The sequence below is a fragment of the Antedon bifida genome, chromosome 10, assembly GCF_963402885.1.
Source record: "Antedon bifida chromosome 10, ecAntBifi1.1, whole genome shotgun sequence".
Classification (NCBI taxonomy): domain Eukaryota; kingdom Metazoa; phylum Echinodermata; class Crinoidea; order Comatulida; family Antedonidae; genus Antedon; species Antedon bifida.
The window spans coordinates 18,263,078-18,276,652 of record NC_136235.1 but is presented as its reverse complement, the minus strand read 5'-3'; the positions used below and the strand labels follow the sequence as shown (position 1 = coordinate 18,276,652).

The 13,575-nt window shown below is 28.4% G+C and overlaps 1 protein-coding gene across 4 annotated transcripts in view; it reads right to left on the bottom strand.

Moving 5' to 3' along the window:
- Positions 1–13,575, bottom strand: part of LOC144853575 (S phase cyclin A-associated protein in the endoplasmic reticulum-like) — a 90,852-nt gene that overhangs the window by 47,451 nt on the left and 29,826 nt on the right. For all 4 annotated transcript variants that reach the window (XM_078711284.1, XM_078711287.1, XM_078711286.1 and 1 more), the window contains one exon: positions 8,451–8,508. In XM_078711284.1, the coding sequence (XP_078567410.1) occupies positions 8,451–8,508 (58 nt within the window). The remainder of the gene's footprint in view (positions 1–8,450; positions 8,509–13,575) is intronic.

Genomic DNA, 13,575 nt, shown 5'->3' with positions numbered 1-13,575 from the left:
TGTGATGTGTACACTTTAATTTACAAAACCAAAATTGATGTTTTTGGTTGATTTGATAAGTTGCTTTGTGATAAGAACAACAATTATTTTTTAAATTAAATAAAAAGAAGATTCCTAGAGTGAAAATGAACTCGACCAGTAATAAGTAAAAGGTACGGAAATCGTAACATTTACATACAGGCCCTCTGCTTAATAATCCTAGACAAAAAAAAAACTGAAAAATTAAATATATAATAATTGTTTCCTTTATATAATGCAATTGCAGCATAAATATTTAAAACAAATAGTAACAATGACAACTTCTACTATTTTATAAATTGTACATTTAACATAATAATAGACCTATTGTTAGATGGCATCACAAATATAGAGGGCTCACTTTAAAAAAACATACTTTGACAAAACTATGTTGGACTGCCTCTGTGTTTATAAAAAAAACTGGGTTTTAATATAATACAACTTCTTATTTACGTCATAGCTAATTTCAATTTATGCAAAAAAGAAGTTATGTGAGTAAAACCAGTTAAGCTAAGTTGTAGAACAAGGGCTACAAAATTACTTTTATCAAGAATTCTGTAACCTTTTATGGTACAAAAAGAAAAAAAACTTTCAAAAAATACTACACAAATTGTGTGATAGACTTATGTGGTAATTTAATATTAAATAATATTAAACAAAATAAAAATATTTTTTATTTTAATCTAGCATAGCATTATTTACAAATCGAAGACAGTTGAAAGACTAACAAAATCATTATAATAATGATGGTACAATATTTATTTTTAATTAATTAATCGTATTAATTTTATGTCCATCAAAAATAGCTGGATGGCGCCAATTTGATAAATCAATCTGTATTACAATAAAAATCTTGTTTCACTTGCCCTAAAAAGTCAAGTAAAAAAATTACCGGCCTGGTAAAAATTCAATTACTATTCCCAGCATAGAAGGGCAATATTCTCTGTGGAAAAGATTACACTAAAAAAAACCGTGTTTCTTTAATTTCTAAAAAAGCTTTGAATCGATAATTAGAAGGGATTAGACAGTTTTTAATTAAAATTAATAAAATAGCAAGGACAGTCTAGAAGGTATAAGCAGTTATAACAATGTAGGAGAAACCATTAATCAATTAAATAAATGAAAATCATTGTATACAATCCATTATTACAAAAAGAAATTCAATATTTGACACGATTTTACCCTGATTTCCAATTTACACTAATATATATTGTGAAAACATTGTGGCAAGCAATCAGAGAAAATGGAATATGGTTTGTGATATTTGAAGCCAATACCGGAGGAACCCTTTGATCTATATTCAATATGTAGTCTTGGATGAAAAATTACACAACACAACAATCGCACATATCTATATTAAAGCAACAGAATTAATTTTTCTCAATACATTAGAATAAATAATGTAACAGATTTTAAGTTAAGAAAATTACAATGATGGTAAAAGGTGGTAACAATTTCCTATCTACCGTATTCATTCATTCTTTGATCTTTTATTTTCTGACACGTAATTTTCTCAATTTTACACTTTACAAGGACATAAAGTATTAAATTATTCAGAATATATTTTGATATTAAATTGCTGTTATCTAAATTAAAATCTATTCCAGATTTCATTCCAATTAAAGATACCCCGTCTCTCAGTCTTAAAAAAGTCCTACACATTTTACTCAATGTATTCAGTATTGAGTTCATCAAAACATCTAACCAATAAATGATAACAGTAAATAAAAATAAGGATTTTCTTTTTTTTAAATAGTCAAAATAGATCAACATTAGTTTACATTGTCCTTTTGTTCAACTGGTTTCTGCTTAAACAAGCAAACGTTCACAACAATTACTTTGATCATTGCAAATTGTTTTCTATTTTAAAACATTCAAATTTGATATACGCAAGAAAAAAGAGGTTGATATCGCATCAAAAATCAATCATTTGATTTCATATGTGATACTGCAATAAAAATAAAGAAAAGAAAAACTAGGAAAAGCTTTATTTTTTAAACAATAATCCATCATTATGAGTAGCTTTTCTTTTTCCTTCGCTTTTAAGGATATCAAACACACAGGGTAATTACCACGTTACACGTTGTTTGTTGCGTTTACTAATGGAAAACTTTAGTTCTCAAGTATTACCAACATTAGTACCTACTCGAACAAATTGCCGGTAATTGTCGAACAGCAAGATCAGGTTCCCGGTGTATCGCGGGGACAAACGGCCTTTAACTACGCTAATGGGTTGAGTAAACGTTGAGATAGATCATGTCTCCGTGCAGAAGCATACGCATGAGGCATAGCGAAGCTCGAGGCGTACGTGCCCACAATATTTTACGGATACTGTTACTGTTCTATTCAAGTATTATATATCTGGGATTATAGTCATCTTGTTTTCAACCATTTGGATTTCCAGCACTATCTTTTATGTATTATACAAATTAAACCATAAAAATATTTATAAAATTATTTGTGTATTAACTTTTAAAGTGTTTGAAAGGACTCCTTTATTATGTGTTAATAATTGAATCATTTAAATTATGCCAATTAGAATTAAACATATTTTTACTTTATATTTGATATATTCTTTAAAAATATAATAAAAAAACAAATTAAAAATTAAGAAATGGTTTGTTTCTTGGTTAATGTATTCCATTTTGTAAAGCTCCCTGTTGAATGTGAATTAAAATAAAAATAATAACATAAAAAATTCAAGAGTATTTTAATGTAATATATTTTGTATTTATAAAGTATTTATAAATATGTTTCATCTTCAAGAACAATATTCATAAATGGATATTTAGATTTATGATGAATAAAGTTTATATAAATATGTTTGTTTTCTTATGTTCAATATGTTTTTATGTAAATCAAATTTTATATTAGATGGTGATCCTGTGTTGGTATTTTTTGTACCTTGAATAAATAAATAAATAATAAGAATAACTAATATATTTTTATTTATTTTATATATATCACATACAAAATATTAGATAATATATATTTTTTAATAATTATTTTTGCAAAGTTAATCATGATAAAAATAATAAAAACACAATTCTGTCTTTTCCAATAAAATAGCGTAAACAAAGTTTGTAAACAATGACTAAAGAATAAATAAATAAAAAGAGTAAATGGGAAATAATAAATAATAAAGCTAAAATTGTAGGAACGATGGCATGAATAATTATATCAGAATGCTTGTTTCTGATCTGTCATGACCTTATTTTATTATATAATTTTATAATAAATTTATTTTCTTTTTCTATTTATATAAATACATTTTCTTTTCTTCTTGTTTTGGGTCTTGCGTTAACAGAAATTTCTTCTTGCAAGATCCTCTATTAATGGTATTGTTATATTTGCTCTGCATTACTTTACCAATAGTTGTTGCCGATTAATACTGGTAAAGAATATAAATTAGTTCTAGTATAGTTACTATAGATATTCACATTGACATTTTGTATTCATGTCATTTTTCAGGCTAAGGGGTTTTTTTATGATAATGAAATTTTAATATTTTTAATATATTGTTGTACATTTGTTACTTTTAATATTATTATGTATGTCTGTTTTGTATTTTAATGTTCTTCTTAATTCAATTGTAAATTTTGATGTAATTCAGTTCTTGTCTGCAATTTTAAAATGTTTTAATATATACTAGAATAAAATAATAATAATAAAAAGTGTGTGTGTTAACCTTTTAGGTGTTTATTATTTATTAATTATAAAAATATTTTTGAAACAGTCAATCAGACAGATGAACACACAGTACATAAAAAGATATTTTAAAAATTACAGAATGATAAATACTTAGCAAAAAGGCTGATCCATGATACAACAAAATGACAACTTTTTAATATCACTTTACTCTATTAAAAGGACAGTAATTTATCTGATATAAATATGAATACTAATATCCATAGTGGGTTAATTCAAAATTTATTATGCAATGAATCTACTTTTAAAAGAAATAAACTCAGTTTTCCACTTTATTAAAGTATTTAAAGTACATAATTATAACGAAATTCCATTAAGAATAAAAAGAAGAAAAATATGTTTTATTTCAGTAACAGGTTAATTGCTTAAAGAATACTTAACATAAAATACTTACATAAAATAGCAAACAATATAACATAGTCATTAATCATATCAAATATTTTTACTAGATCAAAATGTTTGCAATAAAGTGATGGAAGTCTAAAGTGCATTATAAAAGTATTCATATCTTTAATTTCATAGTTCAACATCATTTTTTTTAAATCATTAATTAACATTAATTGCATTATTTTATATTTTTCAAGTGTTTGTAATATCATTATACTTTTTTTTTAAATTTATAAATCAATATTAAATGCACAAATTAGAATAAGATGATTCTAACCTTTGGCGTCTCGTTTACAGAACGGGGAGGGGGTTACCCTCTTAACTGCTAGGCCAAAAGATGAGTATTAATTATATTTTCTCATATTGTTAATTTTTTGGTGATTTCTACTATAAACAATTTCAACTTTTTCATTGAGAAAACATTTATGAACATATTTAACATCAAGTTTTGCAAAATAACTCAATATTTCAATTTGTTTATACTAAACTCAAAGTTTAATTTGTTTATCGTAAAACAATTATTGTACAATAAGTAAAATCTTTTGCACATACGGAAAATATATTATTTCATTTTGTTATCAACAAGCAACAACAAAATAATGTTAAACAAGATTAGTGTGTGGAATATAGTGTTGACAGATGGTACATTAGTTTTCAATATATTAAGTATAGCTAAGTCTGTTTTCAATTCTATGATATGATTCCTGTGCACTTTACAATCCATGAATCCAACAACCATCCTACGATATCATCCTACACTCTTGTGGGAGGTTTACACTTTTCACTTGTTAGTCGCAAAATTAAATTATTGCCATTCACAAATAATGATAAATATTTTGTTTTACAAATTGAAATAGTCAAGATGTGATGTATTTTTTGATATTTTGTTTACTTTCAAATTATCTATTATTAGATTAATGTATTTACCATAAGAACATGAAAAATAAGTGAATCAAATCAAACGTTGAATAGGCATATTTGTAGTTTTATTACAATTTTGTTTAAAACCTGAACAACTATTTTTAAAAAAATAATTTTTTTTCAGGGGGACAATATATCTTTAATTTAAAAAAGAACATGATACTATTTGTTGAAAAATGTCAAAAAATTAGAACAATGGTAGTTTTAGGATGTCTCTGAGACCCAGCTAAGTATCTACAAAAACTACATACACACCACAAAATAAAAATAATAATAAAGAGACATTTTTTTTCAGGGGACAATATATCTTTAATTTAAAAAAGAACATCATATGATACTATTTGTTGAAAAATGTCAAAAAGTTAGAACAAACATACACATATATTAATCACATTTCACTTGGGGAAAGTCAAATTAAAGTGAACATGTATTTTGTACACCTATAAGAGGCTTGAAGGATCAATGCTAGGTGTAGTGTAAAGAGAATTAATTAATAAGTTATCTTAATATAGGTGCACTTACCTCGCTATCAAACATTAATGAAGTAGTTTTAACTGTTCTTATTATTTATGACTAAAAAGTGCTTTTCTTGGTGAAGATTTAAACATTTTGACAAGATGTGTGAAGATGAAGGACATGGTAAATATATAATAAAGAGATACATATTGTATAACATAAGGTATGATCTACAGAGATGGCAACATTTATTACAGAGCCACTTCCTTTCCTAATTCTCTCCCCTTTAAATGCAATATCTTATATCAATATATCTCTACTAGAAACACCGAGTAGGACGCCATCTACGTCCAGAAGTAGGGAGTCAATCAGTCGTCAGTCAGCCAACACCCGCTGAGGACGGGGAATGGTTTCTCCGAAAATATTAGGGAAATTTGCAAATAGTGAGTGTCGTAGAACAGTATTAACCTTATTTTAATGCAATATATCTTATTCTGAATTTAAAACCAAGTTAAAATCATATCTCAAATCAAAGATAAGCAATAATATAAGCAATATTTGGTACAAATGTCATTTTAATATGAACTTTAAAGTTTTATTTTTTTAATGAATTTTAAAATTTTTCTAATTTTTTTACATGTATGAATTTTTACATTTTTTTATCTGTTTAACTTTATGGATCCTCTTGTGTCTTTATGTTTGCATGTCGTCTGTATCTTTTTGTATTGTTTTTAAGAGGGCCTCTTCAAGTCAGCTGTACTGCTGTAGTACAGCTGTTTAGAGCTACCCTTGTTAAATAAAGTTAAATAAATAAATAAAATAAACAATAATATGTCCCCAATAAGAGGGGAAAAGACAAAATAATACCAAAGTTGTTGTTTTTTCTTGTACATTTTGTATTGTATTTTTATGGAGACAAAATAAATTAAATGAAAATGAAAGATTCACTATATAAGTTCAGAAAAGAACACACCAATAAAGATACCGAGAGATATATACATATCTAATACAATGTTAAAGTAATAAAGAAGGAGTAAGAAAAAATGAAAATTAATAAACAGAAACAAATTTCTTTTGTATCAAAATATATTTTAAATTGTTTTGTATTGTAAACGGTAACATTCAGCTACAATATTCAAATGTACAATTATTACAAAATGATCTTTACATTTAATTTTTTGTCATTTTTGCTGAATGAAATGTAAAAATCAAACGGTATAGTATTGTCCACTTTATGATCCTTCAGTCAGTGAGTCATCCATAAGGTTTATCGCAAATAGCAAAGGGTTTGGGAGCAAATGTCACATACGCATTGTGACGTTTACTCCCAAACCATTCCCATCATGCATTGTGGAATGACGTTCCTCGCGAAATCAATCTATTTGCGATAAACCTTAATCATAGAATGGTAGTTTTAGGATGTCTCTGAGACCCAGCTAAGTTTCTACAAAAACTACATACACACCACAAAATAAAAATAATAAAGACATTGTATTGTTTGTATACTATCACCATACATTTTTTTTCTTCTCAAATTTCCTTTCTATTCCTTCAGTATGCTTAGGCCTACATAATTCTTTTTGCAGCACACACATTTATACAATTTTTCAATATTTTTTATGGAGTTATAAGATTAACTATTGAGGTGTCATGTCTGCCCATCCGTCATGTACAATATCATCATCCAATACATACAAATCATTGCCAGTACCTCACCATCCACTACACATACAAATCACTACATTACTAGTACCCTCTGCCTATCTGTATTCCGATGACTATGTCACAAAAATTCTAATGTTGGCATTTATTACCGTTCGACCGTGATTGCATGATTTATTACGCACTAAAGGATTATATTCCAGTATAATTTTCATAATTCTTTTATATATAAATTTTAATGGATGACATACACATCAGTATTGTATGAAAATTATTCAATCTAGAAAATGATATATTTTTCCTATTTGCACTCCTTTTTGTTGAATAGACAATTTTCTATTGTACAACGTAACATGGTATAATAAATCTGAATCGCAACACATCATAAAACGTTCATGTTCATCATAGTATTGTTATTGTGCATTGATAATTCTGATTCTGCCTCAATAACATAATTGTGTACTTGATATAAACCATTTTTCATCCACATGGTCTATTGGTTGATATAATAGTTATGGTATGTGGTATATCTTTGTATCTATTAGTTTTATGCAATAAGACCAGGGGCGGATCTAGCATTATAGATTAGGGAGGGCTAAATATTTCATAAATGTTAAAAACGATCCGTCGGGTTGCAGAAAAATAAAAATTATTATTATTATCATTATTTTATTTTAAAAAGACATGGCTGTTAAATTTTAAGCGGGACTATAAAGCCTGTTTAGCCCCCGCCTAAATCCGCGCCTGAAGACTTGTGCTTAATATTGATTATTTTTTCAATATGTAACATGCAAAAGTTCCATCAGATTCAAATTAAACATACCATAAAATCTCGAAAACAATGAATGAAAGCCCGGAAGAGTCCTTAAAAAATAAGCCCATGGGCTTCTTTTCGAAGTGTTATGGTATAATACTTTTAATTATTTAAATCCTTACTTGTATTGTATTCTTTGTCGAAAATGTTGAATACAAATACAAATATTTACTTTAAATAAATTATCATAATTCATAGTACGACGTTTCTACCTTTTAGCTGTTCAAAAGTAAATTTCTCATTCTCCCTCCTATCACAAACAATTTGAGAAAGTTTAGGACGTATAGGCATTAAGACAAAAGAATATAATATCTCAATCAAAGGTGAGCTTACCACCTTAGAATAGAGATGGTGGAAAAAGCTTGATTCAATTTTAATGTTTCTGTACAAAAAGATGCATAAAACTAAACTGTCCGAAAACACTGCAATCAGCAAGATTTAGGTATGAGAAATAATGATGAAAAAATAATTAGTTAGGTCCTACCTTTTGCTTTGGCTGCTGTTGGTAAAAGCTTTGCCTTCTCCTTGTCTCTTAGTTTTTCCTGTTAAGATACAATCAATTATAGTACTAAGTTTGTACTGTAAATATAGACAACTGTAACTGAAATTGTTTAAAGTTCCAACATGAAATGTTAACTAAAAATGAGTCTAATTAAATAATTTCTAAAAACATTTTTTACAATTTTATTCTCATCTAAAAACGAGTAACTTGCCAATTACAGGATGGATTTAATACAGTAAAAAGTACATTCAACTAATAAAGTAGTGAGTAACAATCCTGTAAGACTAGGTCAGGATTGAACCATGAACCTTGGAATTGGAAGGCAAGCTTGTTAAACCACTATGAATATATTTTGTGCTGGTTGTTTATATGATTTACACTAAATGGATTCAACGATACAATTTGTACAAACTAAATCTATTTCAACATAGTGCAGTGAATTCATATACATTTAATAAATTTATAATTTAATTCATAATTTAGAAATATATTTCTACAAATCATATCATTGAATCCATTTAGAATAAATCATAGACAATAACCAGCACAAAATGTATTCAAATCAAAACTATGATAACAACATAGCAGAGATGAAATAATAATTATCTAATGATTTGGAAGTCAGAAAAAACCAAATCATTACAATCATAATGCATTATGTTTTGATTATTCTCAAAATAATATTTTGTGAAGAACGAGACAGTACGACGCGCAAAACTAATGTTTATGTTCAAAATTCATTACTCTTTCCATAAAAGGGTTAACAACCACCAGATAAATTGGTAAGTAAAACATCATGAAAAAAAGCAACATAATAAAAACAAAGCATTTGATAAACAGCCAGAACAGTGAATAGTTAAAATAATAACTACATTTGATCTTGCGACCTAATCCTATATATTTTTAAAGAAATGAATAAGTTATACTATTATAACAATATTATTTATCTTCAAGATCATTAAGATGTTATGATATCACAATGTTATGTTTGTGTTTGTTAATTAATTTCTGGTTGAGGTTAAAGATTAACCTTCTTATATTGTTGTTTTTTTATTAAAGAGAACAAAATGTTGAATGGGGACAGTGAGTGGTGAAACAAGGTCACAAATGGAAACCTAACAATCATGTTATTTGGTAAATTCATTTCAAATTCATTTTGAAAATGATTACCATTCAATTCAAATGTTGTGATAACATATTGTTGCGTTTGTTAAATTACTTTGGGGGTTAAACATCAACCTTCTTTTAATAACAAAACAATGTTGAAACGAGGTAGTGAATTGGTAAAATAAGAAGGCTATAACAAATGTAACAAAATAAACTTCTATTCTTCAACTTTCTCTTGTCTAAATAGAATCAACTCTCACAATACCTCTTGTCTGGTTTTCCGGAAAGTCTGGTATTCGGAATGTGTTTCTAATGGTAAAAATGAATTTTGGACCTTGCTCCTTATTGGAAAGTGTGGTTTTAGGAGAGTTTCCAATTTTCAGAGAGTTTTTGGAGAGTTGACTATTTTTGTTTACTGTAAATGTTGTTACTTAGTTCATTTTTATAAATAGATAATTAATGTTGTTTCCCTTTTTAAAATAGTATTGTAAAATTTGAGTTGAAATATAGATACGACAATAAGAAAATATATGCAAAATATTAAATATGTATGTACGTTCTTTAAAGGAATTTTTTTTAAATAGTGAAAACAATTTTTTTAAGTTATTTTTTCCTTAACTTCTTATATAACTGTAACTGTAACTTTATGAAAATTAATAATAATATTAATAATCTAAAATGATGAATTAAGATATCTAAACATAGAGGGCTCCATTCAGAAATTGTGTGCAGCCTAACATAAGTTTTCAAAGAAAAGATTTTGAAATATTCATGCAAAAATAACAAATACAAATATAAACAAGAAAATGGCAAATAAACTCAAACCAAAGTAACTTAAACCAAACCTGTGATGAATTTAAAATACAAGAAAAATTCAAATATCATTATTAATTCAATGCAAGTTGTACATAACCTGGGGAGTAGACAGTAGGGATCTTTCTTAGATAAAATGTTATTAAGTGTATACAAGTTTGACACGAACGGGACACTGAGAAATAAAATATAACAGTAATAATATTATATGCAAGTTTGCAACCTGGGGGAACAGAGTAGGGGGAATATCATCATCAGCTAGAATGCTGTTAAGTGACTTAAACAACTATCTTAAATCTGACACGAACGGGACACTCAGAACATAATTGAGCTTAATACAATTTGATCTAGAGCCTAGCAAATGAATAAAAATGAACCCATAAAATATATCTACTCATCAAAGGAATAATTGGATAAGAAAAATGAGGATTTTAACAATTCAGATTTGTATGAAACTGATATGACAGCGCTTAACCTTTTGCAATTCCAACGTCAGACGACGATACAAAAGGCATTGGAGATACAATGAAGAATCCTAAACAATTACCTTTTCAGAATGAAGATCATAACACAAAGGAACAGCAGATATATATCCCCAAACAGGTTATCCAACTTTTTAAAGTTATTCTTCCAAAAAGAATAATCTCGACAATAATCATTAGATGACGTTCAGATGAGGAAAACATTCAAAAGATTCTTATCTTATGATACAGAATTGATTTCTTTCCTCAAATAGCAGAAATAACTTGCAATGGTTGAACTATTATTATTCCATAGACTCTTATATGTATCCTTTATACTCATGCCGACTATTCAATGCATGTACAGTATTCATATTTTGTAAATAAAAACATATTGCGAAAGAATATTCATCCATGCACACTGATGTTTATTAGGAAGTCAAAATAGATGAAGAAGAAAGGAAGAACTACCAAGCAAAATTCTGAAGAAAATGGTACAACTAACAAGCGAAATTCTGTCAATCAGTCTCAAGAAAGAATAAATAAATGATGAGGTTTTCATTCAACAGTGGATAGAACAGTTCATGATCCAAAATTTGAGAACACTTGAAGAAGAAGAATATTCAATATAACCCATAGAGACTGACTTTTCTTTTTACAAAATAGCACATGGAAAACATCCAAAAGAATACTTTAAGAAGAGCAACACACAATATAAAAACTGATGAATAGATGACAACCATAAACAGAACGATTAAACTCAATCATTATTTCCACGAATGTTAAGTTTTCAAATTGTTTCTTGATGGATCTTGCAATTAAAAGAAGACGTTAATTGTAAAAAATCAGTGGATCTTCAGAGCTGGATTCACAACCTTCTAATAGGATATCCACACTAGATTGATGTGAACATACTAACAATCACTCTTATGACCAGAATGTACCAATAATTAACTAATTATCAGATCAAATCTGAAAATATCCATTAATGTAATACAACCCATCAGCAATTCCCTGCAATCAATTAACAACTCGCTATTAGGTTCTGTGTCTTTTAGAGTGAAGTATTAATATACATAATGAACTATTAACTGATATACTGCAGCAACGCTGTTATAGGTATATTCGTCCAGAATCTACCAATGCTAGGTTTGTGTCCAGCAATGATAAGTTTGTGTCCAGCAATGATAAGTTTGTGTCCAGCAATGATAAGTTTGTGTCCAGCAATGTTAAGTTTGTGTCCAGCAATGTTAAGTTTGTGTCCAGCAATGATAAGTTTGTGTCCAGCAATGATAAGTTTGTGTCCAACAATGTTAAGTTTGTGTCCAGCAATGATAAGTTTGTGTCCAGCAATGATAAGTTTGTGTCCAACAATGTTAAGTTTGTGTCCAGCAATGATAAGTTTGTGTCCAGCAATGATAAGTTTGTGTCCAACAATGTTAAGTTTGTGTCCAGCAATGTTAAGTTTGTTGTGTCCAGCAATGTTAAGTTTGTGTCCAACAATGTTAAGCTTGTTGTCCAACAATGCTAAGTTTGTGTCCAACATTGCTAGGTTTGTGTCCATAAATGTTAAGTTTGTGTCCAGCAAAGTTAAGTTTGTGTCCAACAATGCAGTTTGTGTCTAGCAATGCTAAGTTTGTGTCTAGCAATGCTAAGTTTGTGTCTAGCAATGCTAAGTTTGTGTCTAGCAATGCTAAGTTTGTGTCTAGCAATGCTAGGTTTAATGCTGGGTTTGTGTCCATCAATCAGGGTTTGTGTCCAGCATTCCTAGGTGTTCCATCTGACATTGCTACAGAATTTTTCTGTCCAGCATTGCTAGTTTTTCATCTAGTTACTGCATCCATCCGACTTACTATGGTAGGTTTCGCCAGCCAGGCTTGTACCTCCAAAACTGCTTGATTTTGCGTCCACCATTGCTTTTGCATTCAACATTGCTATGGTACATTTTAAGTCCAGAACTGCTATAGATCTATGATACATTCTAACAGCTTGGACTTTCCATCAATTGCTGTCATTGTTAGATCTTCATGCTTCTCTGTCAAGAACCAGCCTTCAAAACATCAATCCTTTTCTTCATAAGTCACTTTTTAGATTAGTTTGTCCTATATGTTTGGGGTCTAACCCTTTTCTCGTCAGTCTTCCGCATCAATAATTAAATTTGAATTATTTTTGCTGTGACTTTCTCAATCACCTAATATGGTGTATATCATTTTGTGATTCCACAGATACATTGCATACTCTAAAATTTTCTGAATATAGTGTAGACAATTTTGAATTAGTATCAGGAACAGAAATACTACAATGTGTTTAAGAATCCCACAATATTCTATGTAAGTGCGGTGTATCTTTACCGATCTGTCTATAAACAACTAATGCATGGCCAATACATTAGCTAATGTTACTAACGTCTAAAAATTAAGTGCACTGGCATTCTTAAGTAAGAGCGTAAAAACTTAGAACTCTGTTGGTCATGAAAATGCAAAATAAACGACATAAGAAATTCATTAGGTTCAATCAATAAGCGGGTAAATGACATAAAGCAAAATAACTTAACGTTGTGTTCAACACGAGTACAGCATATTAGGGATAAATTAGCTAAAGAGAAACTGATAAGAAGTTTATAATGAGGTAGCTTATAAGACATCGTGAGAACACCATTAGGACAGCCATTAGCCGAATGCTACGACAGTGTAAAATAGAATTACCTTTCAACAAGAAAAATGATT